The 26,497-nt window shown below is 46.1% G+C and overlaps 1 protein-coding gene and 1 long non-coding RNA gene across 6 annotated transcripts in view; one reads left to right on the top strand and one right to left on the bottom strand.

Annotated features, from left to right (window-relative positions):
- The window catches only part of LOC140909152 (uncharacterized), an 82,662-nt gene extending 70,868 nt beyond the window's left edge, over window positions 1-11,794 (bottom strand). Inside the window, exons 1-2 of the long non-coding RNA XR_012158102.1 lie at window positions 11,534-11,794; window positions 2,866-3,012 (exon numbers count right to left, since the gene is read on the bottom strand). This is a non-coding gene — a long non-coding RNA (uncharacterized lncRNA). The remainder of the gene's footprint in view (window positions 1-2,865; window positions 3,013-11,533) is intronic.
- Window positions 304-26,497, top strand: part of TMEM181 (transmembrane protein 181) — a 59,714-nt gene continuing 33,520 nt past the window's right edge. The window contains exons 1-4 of one of the 5 annotated variants that reach the window (XM_073337804.1): window positions 11,812-11,961; window positions 15,457-15,801; window positions 19,489-19,592; window positions 25,633-25,685. In XM_073337804.1, the coding sequence (XP_073193905.1) occupies window positions 19,499-19,592; window positions 25,633-25,685 (147 nt within the window). In that variant the 5' untranslated portion in view covers window positions 11,812-11,961; window positions 15,457-15,801; window positions 19,489-19,498. Of the gene's footprint in view, window positions 855-11,114; window positions 11,163-11,811; window positions 11,962-13,409; window positions 13,650-15,456; window positions 15,802-19,488; window positions 19,593-25,632; window positions 25,686-26,497 lie in introns of those variants that run through there. The other 4 variants (XM_073337805.1, XM_073337800.1, XM_073337801.1 and 1 more) reach the window with 4 other exon arrangements.

Below are 26,497 nucleotides of genomic sequence, written 5' to 3' on the forward strand. Positions count from 1 at the left end.
TGTTTTGGTGGGCTTTGTTCATTATGTATATTTTAACATTTTCAGTGTAGCCGCTGATGATGGAGGAGGGGGACATTTTATACACGTATACACTTTTTAAAACAACATATCTCCCCCGAGATTTTCCTTACACTTGAGGAGGAGTAGATCTACGGCTAAAGGTTTAATCATCATCATCATCATAATCCATTTTAATAATGCCCAGACAAAAACGACATTCTGGGTGGGAATGAAAATCATCTCAACAGCTATGACAACACTGGGGGCTGTCCTCTCACAGCAGCCGGCGAGGGAAGAAACGTTGGGCTGGAGGACTGGGCGAGCTGCTCGGTAAAGCCAGTGACACCCCGGTGAATCTGTCCAGGGTGCTGAAATCTTCCCCGCTCCCGTTCAGACTGGCCACTCCTACCCGCCTCCGCGAGCCCGGCCCTCTCTCCTGTCCGCAACACCCGCCGGGGCTGCGGCATCACGCAGGAGAAGCAGCGGGGCCGGGGGAGGCTCCCGTCTGCCGGGGGTGGGGACGGACGGCAGCTCTGCCCCCACGGACTCACCTCAGCAGCGCTTGTGAGGCGGCCAGCGGGGCGGCCCAGCCCGGCAGCTCCTCCCCGCGGCCGGCAGCGCCACCCGCCGCCTCGGCCCCGGACCCGGAGGGCGCTCGCTCGGGGGGCCTGGCTCGCTGCTGCCGCGGGCTGAGCGCGGGGCTGAAGGGGCAGCGGCGGCGGCATGGACGCGGATTACCCCGCCTTCGAGACCCCGCTCTGCGGCGAGCTCAAGCGCTTCTGCCGGAGGGTCAAGGAGACCTACAGGGAGATCCGAGAGGACCTGACCCCCTACAAGGATGACCGCTACTACCGGTAAGGGCTGGGGAGCGGCCAGCGCCGCGCACCCCCCCGCAGGGAAGCACGGAGGGGCTGCGGCTGGGCTCCGGGGGCGGCCAGGCTCTTACCGAGCTGCTTTGCAGCCGCAGGGCTCAACGCTGCAGGCCCCTGGGGGCGGGAAGTGTTTGTTCTGCTCAGTGGGGGAAGCCGAAAGCAATCCCCAATTGCCTTCAGCTGGTTAAATACGTGCACGGCCCCCGCCAGCTGGCCTGCCCGGGACGTTTGCAGGCGGCTTGGCTAGGAGGGAGAGGGGCTTTTCGGAGCGCCAGGCTCTCCCATGGCTGTGTTAAGGAAGGAGAGTTGCCGGGCCTGTGCTACCTCATCTGTGTTGGGATTTGATGGGGCTGGGTGATGTTTAGTTAGGAATCATGGCGGTGGCAACCTCCTAGGTTGCTTAGTGGTGGTTTGGTCCGGGCAGCTGAAGGAGAAAAGGCCATTTTAAATAGGGCACTGGAAAGTTGGGAGGGGTTTGCTAAGAGGCTCGTCCTCTTGAAATTCCATAGGGTGAATAGGCTGACCGAGGAAAGGATCTCTCTGGTTCTACTATATATGAGTTCCTTCTACTTTCCTTTCAAAAATATCCCAGGCCATTTTATTCCCTTGATTATTGTGGAATAATTTACTTTCCATGACATGGAAACACCCAATAAGGGCCTTTGGTGATTGTGCGGGAAAAACCTAGGTCAGGGTTTTGTACTGAGCCCAAAACAAATTAATCATCCCTTCATATGGAACCATCTGCAGTAAGAGTCCATCAACCAGAACCACCTAGAATTGGCCTTTGTCTAAAACGCCAATGCTGTAATCTCACTGATAAAACCTGGACATAGATTTCTAGGACACAGAAAGATGGATCCAGGCCTCCCAGGATCTTGAGCACTCAGGACAATATGAAAGAGGTTCCCTACTATTGTGAACTAGTCTGTTATCTCTCCTTGAAAAGTGATTTCTAGGAAAACCTCTGTGCGGAAGTTCCATCACCTGTTTCTCTGCTTTAAGTAGCATAAACTATTATATAATAGCTCTTTCTAGCTTATGCTGATCCCTATTGTATCTGAGCACAGTATATGACTACATCCATTTAAATATTTGTACACAATGCACCAGATCCTCAGCTGGGGGTAAATCAGCATGGATCCTTTGACTTCAGTGGCGCTGCACCCATTTTCACCAGTTAAGGATCTGGCCCATTATATTTAAATTGTCACTACATCCACAGCAGCAAGAGCAGTTGAAAGCAGAAAGCATTGTCTGATAACTTGGCACCATCCATGTATCCTGGGAGGGTTTAATATAGCTGCATTTTCCCCCAACAAAACAGTGGCTCATTGTTCCAAAGCCCAGTCTGAGAAGTTGTGGGAAATAATTAGAAATGGGGCAGAGGAAGGGGGGCAAACATGTCAGCACTATAATTGTTATGTTAGCATGCTGTCTGTGGCAATATAGTGCATGTCAGCTATGCCATACGTAGACTCCAACTGCTGGTTCTGCTAGGTTTTTGGACATGGGGTTCCTGATGACCACTGTCTTGCAACTTGTGTGGTCACTTTTACCTGTGCAAAGTGAATACAGTGTGGATGTAAAAAGCTACCAGTCTGATTTGCAAAGGGGTCAATGAATATAGAATGTACCAGGTAGTGGGGATTTGGGCATAGGGATAACAAACATGTGATATGAATAGAGCCTGAGAGATGGCTGTATCCATCCAGCAGCTGTGCTGCTTTGTTTTCAGTAAGAAGCAGCAGCTCTCCAATAGAAACTCTCTTTAACCCCCTGTTTTGACCAACAGTACGTAGTAAGGGGCTTTCAATACTACATGGCAGAGACTATATTGGAATGGCCCAAATGTAGTTGTAAAGTTAATTCTGGGCTGCCATTTTCCAGTGCCATCATCTCTTGATAGTAGCAGCTGTAAATGCTTGCACTACTTGCTGTAGAACCAGTGGGGTGAAAGATGCTATAGAAATGTAAAACGTTATGCTGTTACCTTTGTGGTTGACAGGGAAATTGCTTTTTGAATCAAGAATGATGCTGTGGGTTGTGCTGGTATTAGCTCTTCTAGAATAACACAGCTGTACATTGCCTCTGAGGAAGCTGGTGCTTTAGTTCATTCAGGGCTCCTATCCACATAAGCCTGCAGATCAAGAATACCTGTCAATTTCAAATCTTCCACATAGAAATATGTTCCACTTGGTAAATATGGAAGGGGAGGCAACATGGTCCAGTGTACATGGCACTGCACTAAGGACCTGGCTCTGTCACTGACCTACTGTGTGACTTTAGGCAAGTCACTTTACCCCATCTGTGTCTCAGTTTCCCCATCTGTAAAATATGGATAATTATACTTTGTCTCCTTTGCAAAGGATGTTGAGATCTATGGATGACTTGGGCTAAGTATTGTTACATTTATTGCTGAACCACTGGGTTTACATATGCTGTTTTTATCCACTGTAAATCTAGCAGTCCAGTCTGCATGGCACTTCCGTTTTTTTAATTCATTAACAGGTATAGAATTGCATCTGCTTTTGAGATTCTTGGTAAGGACAGCTACAGTCTCACTAGTCCTTGACATTGTAGTGTGCTCTTCCGATTGTTGGTTATAAGTTGTGATGGGCAGAACCAGCTATATCATCCTCAGTATACTAGTATTAATTTATAAATAGGAGCTGTGGATGAAGCTTTTAGACAAGGTTTTAACAGAAATCCTTGCTTCTTAGGAGGTGTGGGGGATTTTGGCAATTCAGTATTAGAAATATCAGGTTGTGTGGCCTGTCTTTAATTCAAAAATAAAAATGTCACTAAAAACAGTTAGGGTTGTGAGGGGCAAATAACACTTAATTCGAAACAAGGAAATACAGAATAAAGCCATACAGGTACATATGGTTGTCTTCTCACAAATGCAAACTCACTTGCAAACACACACCATCTCTACCCCAAGCAAATCAAGCTCTCAACCACAGTCTTCAAGGTGACAACCTTAACTGTGACATCTGTGGTATGATAGTATTCCTGTGGGATGCTTCTGTGTTTTGTATGGCTTTGATTTTGCATCATTTATCCTTTGGAACATTAACTGTTTTCAGTCATGCTGAATCTTCATGCAGACATGTTCGCTCCTGTCAAGTATACTTCACTGATATTGGTTATAAGTTGTGTTTTGAATGTAATTAATTTGGATAACCCCAATAAAATGTAGCAGTTCCTTCACAGGTAGGGATATTGAGTCTTTACACTGTTTACAAAAGTTCCTGTACATCTGATATTACCACCAGTGTGCTCTGTTCTACTTTTGGAAGTGACATTGAACAGTGGGTGAGACTGGCTATGGTTTTCACATCAGCAACTTGGGTTTAGATCCTCAGCTGGGGTAAATCAGCACTGACATCATTGGAGCAATGCTAATTTACACTAGCTGTGGGTCTGGCCCCTGACGTTTACAGGATTTGTCATTGTCTGGATGAAAGGTGAGAATGAGGCTTTTTCTCTTTTAGTTTCTTTAGATACAGCTCTTTTAATGAACTTTCATGAAACTCTTGCCCCCCCAGACTAATGGGGGAGGGGCAGAATTCAGAAGTCTTAAGCCTAGGTTTCTATATCCTGCTGCATTGGGCTAAGAATGTAAATGCTGGCAAGTTAGTTTTGCCCAAATAATATGTATTTTTATTATGCAAGTCCATGGAGTCACTGACCAGTGTGACCTAAGTCACGTGCACCATCCTGGGGGTGGAGACAAAACAATCAGCCACCTCACAGGGCAATGAAGTTACAGTTGTGTCTAGACTGGAAGCTCTTGAGGGCAAGCAATGCATTTTACTATATGCTTGTAAAGCACCATGTAAATTTACAGCATTGTGTATGTGATATCTAATAATATTGTAAATAATATAATTGGTATCACCACTCATGGTATTTATAGAGATCTAGTATACTTAGGGCCAGGTTTGTCACAGAATGCTCAGTGCACTGGTGGAAGGGGGAAAAGATTGGTGGCTTACCATCATGTTTCCTTCTTAATCTTGGAGACTGATGTGAGCCATACTGGCCTCCACACAAGTTAGAGCAGCTTTAGGGTTGCTCTAACTGATGCCAATGAATAATGGCTCTCAAGAAGCAACTCTCCCTTCCACCCTGGCATGCTCCTTCTTGACCTTGGAATACCTCTGATGCCAGGTAGGGAGGCAGGAGCAGAGCAACTGATGTAGGGCTGGTAGTTGAAGATTTCCCATACTAGGAGGACCCTCTGCTGTTGCTTTAAGTCTTCCTGTGATACAACGGAGATTTAGTAGAGGCTCTACATTTGTGCCCTTTTAGAAAATCTCAACCAGTATGTATGTTCAAAGCAAACTAGGAGATTTAGCCTCACAACAGAACTTCTATTAATTTCAGTGGGTGTTGAACAGCTAAATCCCCTAGAAGGTTTTGAAAATCTCAACTTTCATGACTAAATTTTGGAAGGGGATTTATAAGTTAACTTGCATGGCTGTTTGGAGGAAATGGCAGGAACACAGTCCTTCAAATGGTAGTGTAGTGGCCAAATTATGCAATTCCATGATGTCACAGCAGATCTATAACTAAAAGCAGCATTTGGTTAAGGTTGTGCAACACTTCCCAGTGTAAGAACCTATTTTCAGTTGCTTATAACTTGCCAAATTTCAACCATTTGGGAAAATCTCAGTCAAAATGATTTGGCTGTTTTTGAGAATAAGGTTAGGCTCATCTATGACACAAAGGCTCCCCCCTGGCAAATTTCAAGTCCCTATTCCAAAGTGTGAAGGTGCTAGAACTTTTCAAAGTAAAGGTGGGTGGGTTGGGTTCCCAGCTATGCCACATACTTCTTGTGTGGCCTTGAGCAAGTCACTTAATCTGTCTGTGCCTTATTCCCTTCTATAAAACGACAGTAACATTTCCCTGTCTCCCAGGGATATTGCAAGGATAAATCAATTAATGTTTGTGAGATACTGAATGTGTACGTGCATGAATCATTAAAGGTATGACTCTGCAGCTTCTCTTCCCAACACGGTAAAAATGCTCACAGATATTGTAGATATATTATTCCATCACTTTCTCATCTCCAAGATAGAAGGACTTGTTGAAAAACCTCAAAGGGGGTGGGAGCTGCAAGCCTGCATATTCCTGACGTAGTTGCTTCAAAGTGTTGTTTAGCAGTGCCATCCCAACAAAGGCCTATTCTGGGTCAGAAATAATCTCTTAGATCATTCTGAGTCCTCAAATCCTTATTGTGTGTCCTGGACTATCTATTTTTGTCCATTAAAATTCACAAATGTGTTCCCTCACTTATTTGGTATTCCAAAATACTTATTCTGGGTAAAATGATATCACTTCTTTTAATTGTATTCAAAACTATATCAGCACCAGAAGACAACTAAATAATCAACAATGCTATAAATATATAGTTCTAATTGCCTGTACAAATATCTACATAATTGGCCAAATTCATCCATGGTATATTTCCACGGAGTTCAGTGGAGTTACAGTAGGGATGAACTGGGTCCCATGTGTCTAATAATATTTTAAAATCACACAGGCAGACAACTTAATAAAATATATAATACTATCACTGATAAGTGAAGTTAAAGGATGACCATAACATAAACACTACACCATGTAAGTAAACTGGCGCAGGAAATACTCGGCTTGTTTAAAAGATGTGATAAGCTTTTATCATACACTGTCTTGTACTGCCTGAATCATCTATGAATTCTTGGTGTAATGCACGGGGTTCATCCTGAGACGGCTCTATCCTACGTAGATGATAAACTTCAAAGCTGGGGAGTACTTTGAACTTTATCCTGGCATAGACAGCAGGTTTCTCATGTCTTTAATTAGCAGCAACCTTGACATTTTATTAATATATTACTAGATACTTGCTATTATCAAAACCAAAGAGTAGTATGAAACATAGGGTGAGTTTAGGGACTTGATAAACTATCTAGCCCCATGCCTCTCTGCCTGCTCAGTGGGTCTTTGACAGCCTTTGCTGTCCAGTCTCTCAGAAGACTCAACAGATAAGCATTGACATTTGTGCAAATGATTGTTCATTAAGCAATAGTATATGCAATATTGTTATATTTTAAGTAGTGTGCTTAAAGCAATAGCTTACTAGATAGGCTTTAATTTGCAACTACTTGTAATCTGACTAGAGTCTCTGTAACATGGCACATTAAAAACATTTTTATCTCTTGTACACTGAAGCTGGTCCCAATGTGACAACAATGTTGACACTATCTTTCTATTGAAAGTGCTATTCAAAACTCATTCAGAAAACAGGATGCTGTCTCTAAGGTGAAGTGATGTTTCCATGAACTAAGCACACACAGACTCAAAATGTAAGATGTCAGTCCTTATACCTTAGATGAATAGGTTTGATTCAACCTCAAAAACACCTGTCTGGCTTTTTGCTTTCTAAATATATGGTTAATTTTAATACAATAGCTCGTGCCATTAATCCCTAACTTTCACCAGCAATATAAGTAGATGCTACCTGAAAGCTGATAAGCAAAACTCTACAGGTGTGTTCAGAGCAAGTTTGCAGCAGCAGATAAAGATCATACAGACTTTGACTCAAAAGATGGTAGGTAAATCTTATCCTTCCAGGTCTAAGGAATCTCATCTGGGCTATACCAAGTGTGGGCAAGTTTGATGAAGGCTGTATCACATGATTCGTTCAATATATCTCTGTCCTGACCTTCAAGACTCTCTGTTACTACAGTTCTGTGCCTCTCCTGAACACAGAAAGCCTATGATGTTAGATTGCTGTGTAATTTTGTGATATGGAGAATGTCCCCTGGCAACCAGAATGAAATCATCAAACTCATTTTACTTGTGGCCCAAGCCAGTTTCAAACACAGATTTTTACAGTAGAAAAGCAAGTGCATTTAATGTACTTTCTCATGTAGCCTGCACTCAGTTGCCTTATTGTAAAAGGGGTGTGCGTGGGCAACTCTCATTGCCTAGTGTTCTATAGTGGCATATGGGAGACATGGTTTTAACTTCCATTCCTGGCCACATTTGCTTAAATGGCAAAACTCCCATGGATTTCAACTAGATCAGGATTTCACTTCTAGTCTTTAATTTGCTAGCCAGTTAGGGTACATCTACATGGCAAGCAGAAACCCGCGACAGCAAGACTCAGAGCCTGGTCTACAGACTCAGGCTGGTGCTACTGCACTAAAAATAGCAGTACAGATGTTTGGACTCGGCCTGGAGTTCAGGCTCTGAAGCTCACCCCCTCTCCTTAGGCTTCAAAACCTGAGCTTCAGCCAGAGCTTGAATGTCTACACTGGTATTTTTAGTGCCACAGTGTGAGCCCAAGTCTGTAGACTGCGCTCTGAGACTTGATGCCATGAGTTTTTGCTTGCTGTGTAGATGTACCCTTAAGGTCTTGGAGTACTGTTAAGGTCCTGGAGAGGAAGGAATGTCTCATGTCACTTAAACACAAGTGACTCAATCCTCAGTTGTTCTGTTTAGTGCATCTGGGAAACAGGACTACTCATATAAATGAAATAGGCACATGATTATTTGCAGAATTGGGGCTTGAGTCTGTAAAATCACTCCTGCCAGATATAGGAGGAATCCCTGATATTACTTTGGTACTCGCTTCAATAAAGAATTTTTTTTAAGAAGCAAAGTAGCTTCAGAAAGGTGTAAGCATAAGGGGTCCATCTGCTGGCTTAGCTCCTGGCAGATCCAAATGCAGGAGCAATTTCAAAAGCTAGAGGAGGCTTAGAGTGTCATATATGTGACACACTTAATTCTGGAGAAGTGGTAGGCTCAGCTTGCATCACTCTGCAGGGTCTCCAGCAGCTAGTTCCTGGAGCAGAATTTAGAGCGGTTACAAGAAGCTCTTTGTCCTGTAGAACAGCTTTTGCAACTTTCTAACATATGTGCATAGCAGTGTAGGGAGTATGATAAAAAGACGCATGTGGTGTTTTAAGTAAGTTATATAACATCAAAGTGTGCAGTATGCCAGATCTTGATCCAATTCCCATTGATGTCACTCCTCTACTTGGGTCTGCCATTGACAAACCATCTAAGCAGTGTGCTCTTAGATATTACTACTGACATGCCTCAGGTGCCTTGTGAGACATGAGGCTTAAGCTCAAAGGCCATTGACTTTCCACTCACTTCACTGAGGCAAGATCAGGCTCTTAAACAGCTAAACCTTTTCTAGTGTTTGTATAGATACCACAGATCTAAAACAGCATTGTATTGCTACAGTTGTCAGCTGGTGTAACTCCATAAAAATCAATGGATTTCCACTGGGGTGAACCTGGAGTAACACAATGCTGAGTCAAGCCCTACATATTTAATAATGGCTAAACTATTCTCTTCTAACCTATTTTAAAAATAACATTGGAGCAGAGATAATTGGAAACATACATGTGGAAATAGAAATGATTGTTAAGAATTCTGTTTGAGCTAGTACTTTAAACAGCCCTATTGTTTTATTCTAAAATTTCATTACTCTGTGCAGTTAACAGTTTAAAACAGGATCATGAGCTGAGAGGGGGAAATCTTGGAGGTCAACTAACAGACCAGCACACCTTCTCCTATACTGCAAATGTTTATTTGCTTTCCTTGTGGTTATGTTTACTTAACATGCTTAAGGACTTGTCTATGCTTACAGTGCTACAGATGCACGCTCTAGTGCTTTGCAAAGATGCTACCTATGTTGACAGGAGAGCTTCTCCGGTCGGTGTAGGTACTCCACCTCCCCGAGAGGCCGTAGCTATGTCAACGGGCGAAGCCTTCCTGTCAACATAGCGCTGTCTAAACCAGAAGTTAGGCTGGTATAACTGGATCACTCAAGGGTGTGGATTTTCCACACCCCTGAGCGACGTAATTATACTGACATAAGTTTGTAGTGCAGACCAGGGCTGAGTATATATAGATATCACGATCAGATCAGGTCTACAAACTTACATCAGTATAACTACATAGCTCAGGGATGTGAAAAATCCATACCCCTAGGCCATGCAGTTATACTGATCTAACCCCGGATGTAGACAGCACTAGGATGACGGGAGGGCTTCTCCTGCCAACATAGCTACCGCTTCTCCTCAACTATGCTGAGGGGAGAAACTCCCTCATGGGCATAGTAGCATCTGTGCTAAAGCTGCGCAGCTGCATTGCTGCAGCTTTAAGTGTAGGTCTGCCCTCAGCTGTGTTCTGGAGTTACAGTTTGAAGCTTGGCCCTGATATACCAACATAAGTTTGTAGCATAGAACTACGTTGCTCGGGGTCGTATTGGAAAATCTGCAGTGCTGTAAGTGTAGACAAGCCCAGCACTTGCTCCTGCTGGTAGGTCAGCATTACTGATGGGATGCTGTTGGCCCCCTGACAGCTGCTAGAAGAGGAGAGTATCCCTTGATCATTGATGCTAATGTATGGAACCCTCACCACCATGCCAAGTACCAGGCGCACATAGACAGTGGAGATACCTTCCCTGGGACGGGTTGAGCTGTGTGTGCTGCTGCTGAGCCCACAGGTTCTTCTTTCAATGCTGGCCTGTCCCTGTGCCCCTGCTCTGCAGCCCTGTTCTGCCGCGTGCCCTGGGGTCGTGCTGCTGCTACCACAGTACCAAGGCTGAGTGTGGCCCCGAGGCCAGGGCGCGAGTCGCAGCAGCTGGGGGTGGGGCAGCGCAAGTCCCAGTGCTGCACGGGGCTAGAGCCATGTCCAGGAGGCGGCTGTGCACACGCCTATGGTGGGGGAGTGGGTGGGGGAGCAACGGACGTGGTTGGGGGTGAACAGGGACCCGCCCTTCTGTGCCCGGAGCCCCTGGGTGCGGGTGGAGCTGCGTCCACACTAAGGTGACCAAATGTCCCAATTTTATAGGGACAGTCCCAATATTTGGGGCTTTGTCTTATATAGGCACCTATTATCCCCACTCAAGGGCTGCCAGGTGTCCAGTTTTCAACCGGAATACCCGGTCGAAAAGGAACACTGGTGGCTCCGGTCAGCACTGCTGACTGGGCTGTTAAAAGTCCGGTTGGCATGGCTTGTTGTAGGCTCCTTACCTGACTCCGCACGGCTCCCCAGAAGCAGCAACATGTCACTCCGTTCCTAGGCAGAGGGACAGCCAGGGGGCCTCTGCGCACTGCCCACGCACTGAGCGCTGGCTTTGCAGCTCCCATTGGCCAGGAACCGCAGGCAATGGGAGTTGCAGGGGTGGTGCCTGCGGGCAGAGGCCGCGCGCACCACATGGGGCTGCCCCTACACCTAGGAGCCAAGGGACATGTCGCTGCTTCTGGGGAGCCCCCCGAGGTAAGCGCCACCTGGAGCCCTCTCCCTGAACCCTCTCCTGTTCCCCCAGCCCAGCCCTGAGCCCCCTTCCGCACCCTGAACCCCTCATCCCTGGCCCCACCCCAGAACCCGCACCCAGCTGGAGCCCTCACCCCCCCCTGCACCCCAACCCTCTGCCCCAGCCCGGTGAAAATGAGTGAGCGAGTGAGTGGGGTGGGAGAGAGCCAGAGGCAGGGGGGATGGAGAAGGGGCGGGGTGTTCGGTTTGTGCCACCGCGATTAGAAAGTTGGAAATCTTCCCCCGCCCCGTTCCTGATTTTTCACACGTCTTATCTGGTCACCCGAGTCCACACACGCCCTGGGGCACCGAGTTAACTCGATCCCGTTTCCTACCCTTTAGTTCAAGTGGTGCCAACACCGCCCGTGGCCCTGCTGAGGTGATGGGGCGGCGCTCGCTGGTTGCCGGTGACATGGGCGGGCCGGGCCAGGCCAGCGTCCCGGGCGGGGGGGTATAGATGGATGTCGTGAAGTAATCGGAGTGTAGATTCGTGTCCCTGTCCGCCCCCCGTAGCCCGCTCGCGCCTCACTCGCCGAGCAGGTGCGCACGGAGGACCTTTCCCCCCGCCCCCAGGAACAAGAGTTGGGCAAGCGTCTCGGTGTCACGTGACAGATCCCGGCGTGACGCGGCGGTTGGCTGACGCACGCGGAAGCGCTGCTGCTGCCGCTGATCTTGCCACGGTCGGATGTGAGACTGCGGCTCGCCTCCGACTCTGTTGCGGGAGGAGGCGCCACTAGTGCGCATGCGGCTCGGAGATGGAGCTGTGAGTGGGGGGCGCGGGGACGGGTGTCTCGGCCTCCGCGCTGCGTCCAAGGCGGGGCGGTCCCTCTCCCCGCTCCCCCAGCCTGGTCCTTACCCTGGGCGCTGGGTCCAGGTGTTGCCCCCCCCACCCCCCCAGTGAACGACTCTCCTCCCCTCGCTGCGCCCTTAGGCAGCGCTCCCGGCCCTGCGCAGAGCGCCCCGCTCACACACACACGCGGGTGGGGGACTCGGGCAGGGCCTGTGCCCTCGGGCAGCCAGCGTAACTGTTCCCCGCCGTCCCTTCTGGGCTTGTGCTCTGTGACCCCCCGCCCCCAGCCAGCGCCTGCTGCCGGCGCCCGGTGTGAGACGCGAGCCCCGGCAGAGCGTTCCGCAGCCTCGCAGCTGGCTCCTGGGGGAACCTCGCGGGGAAACCAGGTCACCCGAGCGTGGGGTCGGCAAGGAGCGTAGCCTTGGAAAGGCAGCTTTGGCGCATTGCCTGCCCCAGTGCGAGCACCCTCCGGGATGTGTGTCCCCACGCATCCCTCGAGCGGGTGTTCCGAGCTTGGGCGGGGGGTGGCTCTTGTTCAGTGGGGGTGTGTGGTTGAGGAGAAGTTTGAAGTCCCGTTGGCCAGCTTGACTGGCAGTGAGAGGAGGTGTGATGGGGTGGGAGAAAGAAAAAAGCGGATGTGTTGGACGATTTAAGTTGTAGTCCCTCGAGCATTGTGTTTTTACGTGCATTTCAAAGGTGTCTAGAGCCTTGAATGTGTGTCCTTTAGCGTGGGGCTGTTTTTAGATAGAAATGAAGGGGAAAGGTATAGGAAACATCATCTAAATCAGATCAGGCATTGAACCTAACTTCTAGTTAAATAGTAACTTGATCCTCGAGGTCAGTGTTTCTCAACCTTTTTGATACCAGGGACTGGCTTGCTGCCTTCCTACACTGTGTCAGGGAGATCTCAGGGACTGGCCCTGGTCCACGGACTGGTCGCTGAGAAACACTGCCCAGGTGAATGCGGATCTCTTAGGAAGGCTGCTTTGGTTGAAGGGCCTGCTATGGTGTTTGAAGATGTATTAGATGTGCAGATATAGTTTAATTTGCTGTTGAATTCTAGGGCAGTTCTGATTTTTGTGTTTACCTACGTATGCTGTTTTCTGTGTGCAGACTTTATTCGGGAATTAGGGCTAGAATGTTTGCTACTCTAGGCAAACTTGGAATGTCACAATCATGAATTGCTCAACATTATATGGCTTCTAATACAAACCTGGCATTACTCACTCATTTAGAGACTGGTCTTGATTTTGACAGTTGTATATCATAAACATAGTGTTGAAAGTCTCTTTCCTTTGAAGGATTTTGCATTATGTGTTTCAGGCCAGGTCTATGCTATAAACTTACATTGGTATAACTATTGCTCAGGGTTGTGAAAAATCTGCCCACCGCCACTGACTCCACAGCTCCCATTGGCTGGGAACTGCGGCCAATGGGAGCTGCGGGGGCGGCATTTGCGGGCGCGGGCAGGGCGCAGAGACCCACTGCCCCCACCCCCTGGGGCCGCAGAGACATGCCAGCTGCTTTTGGAAGTGGTGTGGGGCCAGGGCAGGCAGGGGGGAACCTTCCTTAGCTCTGCTGCACCGCCTACCTTTTAGCGGCCAGAGATTGAGATCGACTGGCAGAGGCTCCGGGATCGACTAGTTGATCACGATCTACCGGTATTTCTGTGCCCTCCACTGTATGTTGATGTGTGCGTTTGTCTTTAACTTATCCAGTGGCACAGGAAAATGTCTCTAAAATTTGTTAGGTATTTGAACATACTCTTGCAGACCAAGCTAACTTGCCTAGTCAAGGATTCACTGTTGCCTTTTCTAGAGGACTTCTGTATTATTTATTCTCTGGAAAAGATATTCAAATTACATGTTTAAGTGGGGAGCTATTGTTTTGCATTTATATACTTAATACCTTTCATTCTAAAGTCTCTTATAGATTTAGCAATAAATGTGTAGAGGGGTCACTTTGCCTGCCACTTTTGTGCAGCCACCTCTAGGTTAGAATATGTCAATTTAACAGTGCAGAGAAACTACATAACGGTTCAGGGGGAAAAGTGAAGAACCCTGTACCCAATTAAAGTTCTAGAAATTATTGTAGACTGTAACTATCAGGGTGGATTTGATTTAAATCATGATTTAAATCACTGGTCAGAATATACAAAATAAGCAACCAAAGTAAATTATACTGACTTTTGTGGCAATGCAGAAAAAGTATAATTTTGAGCCCTGTAACTGGCAAAATTTTTCAAATCTCCTCCCCTCCAGTTGGCTGACAGTTGCACGTTCGTATACAAAACCTGCTGCATTATTATCCACAAATTCACTATCACCATATTACAGTATCTAGGATTTTTCATTGAGATCTGCAACTTGGGACAAGACTTTCAGTGACTTGGTGACTGGCCGTAGTTGGATAATTTTGTATTTTTTAGATCAATTATTGGGAATATTTGAGTATATTAAGAGAACCTCTATTGACTGGCCAAACCGTAAGAATTGCTCTCTATTCTAGAAGCTAAAGTAGAGTAACACAGAAAAGGAGATGTGATGGAGAGTTGGCATAGTCTTGTATCTGTCAGTGACCAGATGACAAGGATAGGTTGGCCTGCTGGAAGTATATCGGGACCATTATATTAAAATCCCTTCCTCAGACTACTCGAGTTGTGGACGTTGACAGAAACTTTACTGCAGGAATAGGGTGAGATCACAGTTGCTCTCTCATGGAATGGGAAAGATCATTTGTAATGTTTTCTCCCAAGATGATAGTACCAAATCTACTACTAGTTTCATGGTGGGCAGTTTAGGCAAGTATTAAGCTCCTCTATACTGACTTTTATGTTTACCTTGTTGCCTCAATCTAACTTTATCACTTTTCTAGGCTCCTTTTTGTCCTTCTCCTTCATTTGACTCTGACTCCCACTCTTGATTGGCCTTAGTTCTTCTTTCAGCCCCAGCTGTTTAACTTAGGCCTTGTGTACTCTGCCACTTTACAGTGCTGCAACTTTCTTGCTCAGGGGTGTGAAAAAACACCCCCCTGAGCATTGCAAGTTTCAGCTCTGTAAAGTGGCAGTGTAGACAGTGCACCAGCGCTGGGAGCTTTGCTCCCAGTTCCAGTGGTTACTCCCCTTGTGGGGGTGGGGTTGTTTTTTTTTTGTTTTTTTTTTTAACAGCGCTGGGAGAGTGCTCTCGCAGCACTCTGCCGTGACTACACAGCCTTGTTATAACATTACTAGTGAAGACATACCCATAGTTTCTGTTAATGACCAAGACTTTAATAACTTCCTTTCCTCCTCCCCAGCCTTTTTTTTTGAACTTCGTTTCACTGATAGATACAACCATTTCAAAAGCTGTTTCCTCCTTTGTGATGTCCTCATTTAACGTGTGATGCCAATCCTTGTTTGATTTTTTTATTATCCTTTATCCACCTGCATGTTTTTGCACATCTGTAAAATTCTGTTTTTGTTATTTGCAGCATGCTCAGAATCAATGGTGATACTTCTAGTATATGAAACAGCCATTAGCTGATTGTGGAATAAGACCGGTTATTCTTAGTTGGAGAGAACTGAAACTGTTGAAGGAAGGAAGGAAGGAAGGAAAAAGTGATTGAAATGGATAGTCCAAAGTTCATATTTTGTGTACCAAAGATTAAGTGGACTGAGTCTAGACAAATGAGAAATTCTAAAGTGTATGGATGAATAATGTTGCCAGCTGAGACAAGAAAAAAACAATGGAAGAGGACCTGATACATGTGAATAGAAAAGCACGGAGTATCTCACTGTATGTGGTCAACAAATTTACGAAACAGCTTCTAACCAAGGCCAGTACCAAAGTGGGTGGTGGGGGCAGTTGGGTCCAGGCTCAGCATTCTGCTAAAAAGCCAAGTGTGCATCTCGTATTAGCCCTCCTTGGCTGCTGCTGTGGTGAAAGGCAGCATAGACATGCATGCCTTAGTTAGTATTTCCTACAGCGTGCTGCCCCTGGGCCTTGAGGGTGTGGGAACATCTTTCTTTATAGGCTTTGACTGAGAGGTGTATGATTAAAAAATAGAGCTCCCCTTCCCTTGCTTGGCCTTTGTGTGTGTCATTGTTACTTGAACACTCAAGTTCCTGGCTGCTCTGAAAGATGGGAATCACCATTTTCATGGGACTTGGTAGATCTCTGTCCTTCTGGTGGGAGACAGGGTTTTGTTCAGTGGTCTGCCCTTCATGAAGCATCTAGACAGCATCTAAAATACTGGCTACAGCTGTACTCTCCTAAACAATTTCCGTTGCCATTGCTGCGAAAGCAGGTGTTTCCGAGCTTTGTTCATGACAGTGTGGAGACTTAATAGCTCGGGATTAGTATGGGAATACAGAGCATCTCACCTCCAGATCATCTCTTTCAAATCTGACCCAGCCTAGGAGACAGATTTGAAAGAGATTATCATTATAACTGTTTGGTGGCCTCTGTGAAATTAGTTGTCCTGTTCAGTTTGTGATAAACAGATGCAGTATTACCTACTCCATCTGCTTAAAAATACGGAGATTTTTAAAAGGTGGATTGTTTGGTTGCCTTCTGGTTTTGCATCCTTAGGGCTTCACATTTTTAAACTCTTCTCTGTAACCACAAGGGCTAGAAATTTAGTTTACATTAAAATCTCAGCTTTCATTCTGTTTTTGTCTCAGGACCCAGGAGCTGGAGCTTAAAAGAAAAACAAAATTTTGTGAGACTTGTGATTAAAATCATGAGAACTGGCAGCAATGTAGGCCTCTGCTTCACAGTTTGATGCTCTTTTTAGATGTATTATCAGAGGCCTATGATGGAGTCTGTACGTTGCTCGCATTTCTTCATCCTGAATTCAAGGCGCTATATAACTTTTTTCTGCTTGCTTTTTCTGCTCTCATTTTCTCCACATCTCACTCCTTTCACATAAGTCCCTATCTGCATGCTCCCTTTATTTCCTTTTTCCATTCTCATCTTCATGCCTTCTTCTATGCTGCCCCTTTTGCTTAGAACAGTCTTTCTTGTGTTCCAGCCTCACTTCACTGAAATCCTTCCTTACATACAGAACGTTTATTTTCAAAGCCTTTCAGTGATAACTCACCAGTAGCAGAAGTTTAAATTATTTTAAATAAACATACTGGTGAAAGATATGAAAACCACTCACGCTGTATGTTTAATGCCCCGTGCTCCCCAAGAGAAGTATCCCCCATCTCAGTATTTGCTATGTCTCTCATTATTTGCTCTAAGAAGAAAAGGAGTACTTGTGGCACCTTAGAGACTAACAAATTTATTTGAGCATAAGCTTTCGTGAGCTGCAGCTCACTTCATCGGATGTTAGTCTGTATTCTTTTTGCGAATACAGGCTAACACGGCTGCTACTCTGAAACCAGTATTTGCTCTGTTCCTCTTTCTCCCCAAGTAGTCTTTTGTCATTTTGTTGTAAGTTCCTCTCTTCTCAGCAAAGCCCATGTTGTCTTAATCAGCTGTAAAATACTTTGTACACCTATTACATCATCTAATAATGAGTGAACATAAAAATTGAGCTTCCATTTGTAGAAGTGGTTTCTGCAGCACAGGGTGGGGAAGCATGCACCACTGCTGCTCACATTATCTCTGTCCTATGAGTAAATAAAGGACCTACATGTCCGCAGTTGTCAAGCCAGCTCCATAAATATTGTGAGTGAGGGGTCTTGTTACTTTACGTGAGGATTGTGGATACTCAGAAGAATGTTAGTTTTAGCTGCATTTTGTGTCCATGTTAAATGCTTTGAAATCTCTGCTGAAATGAGGAGATAAAAGTATGCATATGAAGAAATGACACATTGTTTTATCTGATCCTGATATTAACTGCTTCAGGATACTCTGCAACTGACTAAGTAGCTACCTGTTATGATGCATGTTTATTTCTTTCCCAATACAATCTAAGAAATATCCAATGTAGGACATTCCTAATTATGCAAGAAATTCCAGGCAACTTATCGAACTGAAAACCCTTGGAAAATGATGAATAGCACAACATTGTGTCACATCTATTCAGACCAATGCAGTATACACCCATATAAACATTTTAAACCAGTATAAGTGTGTCCACACAAAAATTTGTACTGACTTAGCTAAACTGGTCAATTTAAATGAGTGCAAAAACAATGTGTAGTCAAGGGTGAGAAACTTAAACAGTTCTAACTTAAAGGGACATTGTCAATTTAAAAACCACACTTCTCTAAGAAACTTGTGCCTGCTGTTGCAAGTGAAGATTTATGTATCTGAAAGGTCAGAGAAATATTTTTCCTATGTACTTCTATTTGCGCATTGGAGAACTTCCTATGGATAGTTAGTTTCACTCTTTTCCCTGTATAGTCAGTCAGTTTCTCCTGTTTTATAGACCTTTTGCACAGCAACAGGAGAGACAGACATGCTTAACGGGCCTTGGACTGCCAGTGCAATGGACTGCCAGTGCAAGGTGCTACCACAAGAATCCCATACAGCCAGTTTGTGCAAACTTGCCGTGTGAACAGTGACTCATTTGCATCCCTCCTTACACCTACATCTTTGTTCTAAATCTGACTAATGCTTGGCTTTCCCCTTGAGTGAACTAAAATGAGCATATAAGTTTCAGCTGTTTAAAATGTCACACCTCAGAAAGATGCCTTTAATTAAATACAGTATCTGGCAATTACTTCTACATTTTGATCCAATATGCTAAGAAGATACCATTTGAATCAAAATTGCATGTAAGTGATCATGTCAAGGAAACATAGATCACAGATTTGGGCTTAATAAATTTTAAGAATATTAAGGCACTTTAATCATGAGGAATACAGTATAAAAATGCATTAAGGCAGAGGCTCTCAAACTGTGTTCTGTGGACTACCATTGGTCCACAAAGCACTTGCTGGAAAAGATGTCTTAACTCTTGCAATTCCAATTGGAATGCAGATACTGTATTTAATTACATGAAGTTCCAGGACCATATTTATACAAAATGGGTGGAAAGCTGGCTATATATATGTATCTCAGTTAAGCAACACAGGGCATCAGCATCAGCTTTCGCTCTTATGGTTAGAAATATGGCACCCTCACAATACCCTGTGTGCGTCTGTATATCAGATAGTTGAGCTCAAATATAGAACTTTTTTCTATCTGGGAGGAGTTAAGGAGGAGACTCTTTCCCACGCTTAGATCCTAGGATAGCAGAAAATGCTTTGGCATGAAAGGAATGGTAACTGCTGCAGTTTAAAGTACTAGAACAAGAAGAACTTCACGTTCTTTAGTGTGCAGTATTTTCAACCTCTAACCACTTAGAAAAAAAATCATGAGAGTTGGAGACACTGAATGTGCGTGGCTGGAAGGAAACTGTTATGCTTGCTCTGTAAAAGTGCATCATTGATGGAGTCTTCTTGGTATTCCACATTGCCACAGAAATTGTTTTAATTTTTTTTATTTTTGTGGGCTGGCCGATGCAGTCTCTTTTACAAGTTCCATTACTGAGTGCTAATTCTGGGCTTTCTTTTGCTTCCTGCAGGTTAGCACCAATGCGATTGTATACACTGTCCAAACGACACTTTGTCCTGGTCTTTGTTGTATTCTTCATTTGTTTTGGTTTGACAGTGTTCATAGGAATTGCAGGTAAGATTATTACTGTCTTTTTTTAAAAGCTTTGGCTGTTTCCATACCTTAACTTGTGTAAATAACATGTTCTCCACAGATTTGCTCCAGTGTTAATGAGGCTAGTGCCTTGAGATCTCCGGAGGTGTACTTAGCTGCAAGTCTGCATCTGGTGTTTACAGGTTTTTTCTTACATATGTATTGAATAATTTCCTTGCTTAGTTATACGGTTTCTATACCAAAGTAGATGCTAAGTAAACAAATGGTACATTTAAGATTAGCTAAATGGAAGATTGATGTATCTAAGGGTATCGTCAGGTCCCCCTTCCCTCCCTCCCTCCCTCCATGAAAGCAAGGACAGACAATAGTTTTGCGCCTTTTTTCTTGAGTTACCTGTGCAGATGCCATACTACAGCAAGCATGGAGCCCGCTTAGCTAACCGTCACCATATGTCTCCTGGGTGCTGGCAGATGCCGTACTGCATTGCTACACAGCAACAGTTTACAGCAGACAGTGCAGTATGATTGGTAGCCATTGTCGACGTAGTCCAGGGTGCTCTTTTAACTGACCTCGATGAGGTCAGGGGCACCTGGGCAAACATGGGAGTGATTCAGCCAAGTCATTTCCCTTTTAAGTTTTGTTTCATGGCGATTCAGTCCTACCGGCAGTGCACTGTCTTTTAATCTGCAGCCAGCAGAAGATGATGGCCAGCAGTCATACTGCACTGTCTTCTGCTGATCACCCAGGAGATGACGATAGCTAGCGGTCATACTACACAATCTGCTGCCAGCAAGATGTATAAAGATAGATGAAGTGGATCAAAACAGGAAATAGACCAGATTTGTTTTGTATTCATTTTCTACTCCCTCCCTCCGTGAAATCAACGGCCTGCTAAACCCAATTTTGAGTTCTATCCTTGAGGTTTTGAGTTCTATCCTTGAGGGGGCCATTCTGTTTCTCGCAAAGCCACCCCCTTTGTTGATTTTAATTCCCTGTAAGCCAACCCTGTAAGCCATGTCGTCAGTCACCCCTCCCTCCGTCAGAGCAATGGCAGACAATCGTTCTGCGCCTTTTTTCTGTGCAGACGCCATACCACGGCAAGCATGGAGCCTGCTCAGATCACTTTGGCAATTAGGAGCACATTAAACACCACACGCATTATCTAGCAGTATATGCAGCACCAGAACCTGGCAAAGCGAAACTTGGTGAGTAGGTGACGTCAGCCCGGTGATGAGAGTGATGAGGACATGGACACAGACTTCTCTCAAAGCACGGGCCCTGGCAATGTGGGCATCATGGTGCTAATGGGGCAGGTTCATGCGGTGGAACTGCCAATTCTGGGCTTGGGAAACAAGCACAGGCTGGTGGGACCACATAGTGTTGCAGGTCTGGGACGATTCCCAGTGGCTGCAAAACTTTTGCATGCGTAAGGGCACTTTTGTGGAACTTTGTGACTTGCTTTCCCCTGCCCTGAGGCACAAGAATACCAAGATGAGAGCAGCCCTCACAGTTGAGAAGCGAGTGGCAATAGCCCTGTGGAAGCTTGCAATGCCAGACAGCTACCAGTGAGTCGGGAATCAATTTGGTGTGGGCAAATCTACTGTAGGAGCTGCTGTGATGCAAGTAGCCAACGCAATCACTGAGCTGCTGCTATCAAGGGTAGTGACCATGGGAAATGTGCAGGTCATAGTGGATGGCTTTGCTGCAATGGGATTCCCTAACTGTGGTGGGGCCATAGACGGAACCCATATCCCTATCTTGGCACCGGAGCACCAAGCCGGCGAGTACATAAACCGCAAGGGGTACTTTTCAATAGTGCTGCAAGCACTGGTGGATCACAAGGGACGTTTCATCAACATCAGCGTGGGATGGCCGGGAAAGGTACATGACGTTCGCATCTTCAGGAACTCTGGTCTGTTTCAAAAGCTGCAGGAAGGGACTTTATTCCCAGACCAGAAAATAACTGTTGGGGATGTTGAAATGCCTATAGTTATCCTTGGGGACCCAGCCTACCCCTTAATGCCATGGCTCATGAAGCCATACACAGGCAGCCTGGACAGTAGTCAGGAGCTGTTCAACTACAGGCTGAGCAAGTGCAGAATGGTGGTAGAATGTGCATTTGGACATTTAAAAGTGCGCTGGTGCAGTTTACTGACTCGCTTAGACCTCAGCGAAACCAATATTCCCACTGTTATTACTGCTTGCTGTGCGCTCCATAATATCTGTGAGAGTAAGGGGGAGATGTTTATGGCGGGGTGGGAGGTTGAGGCAAATTGCCTGGCCGCTGGTTACGCACAGCCAGACACCAGGGTGGTTAGAAGAGCACAGGAGGGTGCGGTGCGCATCAGAGAAGCTTTGAAAACCAGTTTCGTGACTGGCCAGCCTATGGTGTGAAAGTTCTGTTTGTTTCTCCTTGATGAAACCCCCCACCCCTTGGTTCACTCTACTTCCCTGTAAGCTAACCACCCTCCCCTCCTCCCTTCCATCACCGCTTGCAGAGCCAATAAAGTCATTGTTGCTTCACATTCATGCATTCTTTATTCATTCATCACACAAATAGGGGGATAACTACCAAGGTGGTAGCCCAGGAGTGGTGGTGGAGGAGAGAAGCACCAGGAGGGGTAGTGGAGGAGGGAAGGACAAGGCCACATAGCACTTTAAAAGTTTAAAACTTTAAAACTTATTGAATGCCAGCTTGGGCAATCCTCTGGGGTGGAGTGGCTGGGTGACCGGAGGCCCCCACACCATGTTCTTGGGCGTCTGGGGGAGGAGGGCGGTTGGTTACACAGGGGCTGTAGTGGCAGTCTGTGCTCCAGCTGCCTTTTCTGCAGCTCAACCATACACTGGAGCACATTAGTTTGATCCTCCAGCAGCCTTGGCATTGAATCCTGCCTCCTCTCATCACGCTGCCGCCACCTTTCAGCTTCAGCCCTCTCTTCAGCCCACCACCTCTCCTCCCGGTCATTTTGTGCTTTCCTGCACTCTGACATTGTCTGCCTCCATGCATTCGTCTGTGCTCTGCCAGTGTGGGAAGATAGCATGAGCTCAGAGAACATTTCATCGTGAGTGCTTTTTTTTCGCCTTCTAATCTTCGCTAGCCTCTGGGAAGGAGAAGATCCTGTGATCCTCTAAACACATACAGCTGGTGGAGGAAAAAAAAAAGGGACAGTGGTATTTAAAAAGACCCATTTTATAGAACAATGGGTACGCTCTTTGACGGTAAACCTTGCTGTTGACATTACATACATAGCACGTGCTTTTGTTCCAAGGTTGCATTTTGCCTACCCCCACCTCATGGCTAGCCCCTCATCCCTCCCCCCTCCCAATGGCTCACAGCGGGGAACATTTCTGTTCAGCCACAGGCAAACAGCCCAACAGGAATGGGCACCTCTGAATGTCCCCTTAAGAAAAGCACCCTATTTCAACAAGGTGACCATGAATGATATCACTCTCCTGAGGATAACACAGAGAGATAAAGAATGGATGTTGTTTGAACGCCAGCAAACATACACTGCAATGCTTTGTTCTACAATGATTCCTGAGTACATGCTACAGGCTTGGAGTGGTCAAGTGTCCTACCATGGTGGACAGAAAGGCTTTGGGAGTACATCCAGGAGAGCTGCGAATGCCAGGGCAAATTAATCATTAAACTTGCTTGCTTTTAAACCATGTATAGTATTTTAAAAGGTACACTAACCAGAGGTCCCTTCTCCGCTTGGCGGGTCCAGGAGGCAGCCTTGGTTGGGTTCGGGGGGTATTGGCTCCAGGTCCAGGGTGAGAAACAGTTCCTGGCTGTCGGGAAAACCGGTTTCTCCGCTTGCTTGCTCTGAGCTATCTACAACCTCATCATCTTCCTTGTCCCCAAAACCTGCTTCCGTGTTGCCTCCATCTCCATTGAAGGAGTCAAACAACATGGCTGGGGTAGTGGTGGCTGAACCCCCTAAAATGGCATGCAGCTCATCATAGAAGCGGCGTGTTTTGGGCTCTGACCCGGAGCGGCCGTTTGCCTCTCTGCTGTTCTGGTAGGCTTGCCTCAGCTCCTTAAGTTTCACGCAGCACTTCTTCGGGTCCTTGTTATGCCCTCTGTCCTTCATGCCCTAGGAGATTTTAACAAATATTTTGGCATTTCGAAAACTGGAACGGAGTTCTGATAGCACGGATTCCTCTCCCCATACAGCGATCAGATCCTGTACCTCCCGTTCAGTCCATGCTGGAGCTCTTTTGCGATTCTGGGACTCCATCATGGTCACCTCTGCTGATGAGCTCTGCACTCACCTGCAGCTTGCCCCGCTGGCCAAACAGGAAATTGAAATTCAAAAGTTCGCAGGCCTTTTCCTGTCTACCTGACCAGTGCATCTGAATTGAGAGCGCTGTCCAGAGCGGTCACAATGGAGCACTCTGGGATAGCTCCCGGAGGCCAATACCATCTAATTATGTCCACGGTACCCCAAATTCGACCCAGCAAGGCCGATTTCAGCGCTAATCCTCTTGTCGGGGGTGGAGTAAGGAAATCGATTTTAAGAGCCTTTTAAGTCGAAAAAAAGGGCTTTGTTGTGTGGACGGGTGCAGGGTTAAATCGATTTAACGCTGCTAAATTCGACCTCAGCTCCTAGTGTAGACCAAGGCTAAGAAGCATTGGTCTGCTGATTACAGGTGGCTAATCCCAGCAAACATTTGGGATCGAAAAACAGCATATTAAGAGGAAGTATGGTGATTAAAGCACAGGACTGGGTGTTAGAAATCTGGGTACCATTCATAGCTGTGGTGTTACTCAAAGTGGCTCTGTGAAAAATGGTATTGTGTGGTGGTCCACCTCCTGTCTCAATGACTACGTCTCAAATGTGCTCAGTTTACAAACAAAAGGAGAGGCTTACTATTTGTGTGTGTGTAACTGTCAGCACTGCAACTGTGAATTCAGCTTGAGATCTGAGAATCAAACTGCGTTCTTTAACTTGTGCAGCTTCAGTAGTACAAACAATTTACCACTCATTTATACTAATGCACCCCTGTTGTCTCAGATTTTGCCCTTAGTTACAGCTGTCAAACCTTATTGCCTTTAGTGAGGATTGCACAAGTGTAGCTAAGGAAAATAGCTGACTCCTCAGGGTTCCAGCGACAGGTGACAGCCTCGCACACAGGGTGGGGGGACTGCCTCAGGTGAGTGGCTGGGGGTTTCCTATTTTCTCTTTGGGAAATATGGTTACCCTGCAGCTTCCAGCTCCCGCGGGCCCAGAGGTGGAACCCCTCAGCTCCCAGCCACAACGGTGGTGGGGAGAAACAATGGAGCCTCAGCAGCAAAAGCTACAGACAGGTCACGGCTTCCAAGAATATTTGTTTATTGCCCATGACCTGTCCGTGACTTTTACTAAAAATAACCATGACAAAATCTTAGCCTTAATTATATGTAACCTAGACACAAACATAGGTAATTCCTTTCAACCGACCAAGATGGTCAAAATCCAGCACTCATTCCACAAAATATCATTACTGTAACCCCAGGGTGTGCAAATGGTGCACTGGGTGCTCTAATGCTGTAGGGCAACTTAAATAGATCTCTCTTCCCTAATAATGCCTCCTCGCTTCTATCTCTAGACACAAGTATTAACCACAGCACCAGTCTTTATTGGATAGTTACAAATGTATTAATCACAAATATAGCAGAATCAATTTATTAGTTGGGGTGGGCTGTGAATTTTTAATAGGCTTGTAAAAGAAATAATTTTAGTTGGAAGGAAATATCTAGTGTTTTATTTGAGTGCATCTGTAGCATGTGGCAGAGTAGGGATCTGGGACTTGGCACTCCTGACTTCTAGTCCCTGTTCTGCTACCTAATTGTTGAGTGGCCTTGTATGGCTATCAAGGGACTTGCCCCTCAGTTTACACATCTATAACATGGTGTAATATTTGCCTGCTTCACTGGAGTATTGCGTAACTGATATTTGCAAACTGCTTTGAATCCTGAGATTAAAGATAATTATTCAAGTTTGAAGTATCATACTATGATGTCAGTATTTATGGATTTACTTCAGTACTGTCTTCTCTCCTTTTGACTGTCATTTAGGTCCTAGTGTAATTGAATCCACTGCAGTAACAGCTAAATTGAATAACTTAAAGGTAAGAACTACATTATATTGTTACATGGCAGGTGACTTTATTTGTTAAAAAGCATTTTATTAGTTTACACACATGCTTAAGAAGTCAGATTTTAAATGAAAAATTATATTTTGGTATATCTGTGTGTTGTGCTTTCCAACTTGCACGGGAATTCAGAATTTACTGGCTAAATTTTCTCAGATTAGTGCTTTATGCTGCCTCATGAGTAATACTCGATGATCTCCGTGACTTCTGTAGTGGCTGGTGTGCTTGACCCGGGGGCCGTCTGAGCAGCTTGGGTGGCCCCTGGGCCAGGCACACTGGCTGCTGCTGGAGCAGTCTCTGCTCTCCCCCCACAACCCCCCCCCAGCAGCAGGACTTTGTGTGTGGGGGCGCTCAGGCCTGGGGATTGGGGTGCAGGGCAATGCTTACCTGGAGTGGGGGGGGTTCCCCTCCCTCAGCTCCTAGCTTCATGTGCTGCCTCTGCTGGCTAGCACTGCCCCTGCAGCTCCCTTTGGCCGCGGTTCCCGGCCAATGGGAGCTGCAGAACTGGAGCTTGGGATGGAGCGGAGGCAGCAAGTGGAGCTCAGGAGCTGGGTAGGGAACCTTCCCCGCCAACCCCCCTCCCCCCACACCTATGGTATCTCCCCCCCCCAGCAATCACTGTGCCCCCCCACCCCCCAAGCATCAGCTATGAAATCCGCCATCCCACCCACTGCGCCCCCTGGCCCAGCACCCGTCACGCCAACCCCGGGCCGCGTGTCCCCCTGAGCTGCTCCTTCTCCCCCCCCCCCCCCCTAAGTTTTAGTCAGGGATATATAGTAAAAGTCATG

Source organism: Lepidochelys kempii, chromosome 3 (genome assembly GCF_965140265.1).
Source record: "Lepidochelys kempii isolate rLepKem1 chromosome 3, rLepKem1.hap2, whole genome shotgun sequence".
Classification (NCBI taxonomy): Eukaryota; Metazoa; Chordata; order Testudines; family Cheloniidae; genus Lepidochelys; species Lepidochelys kempii.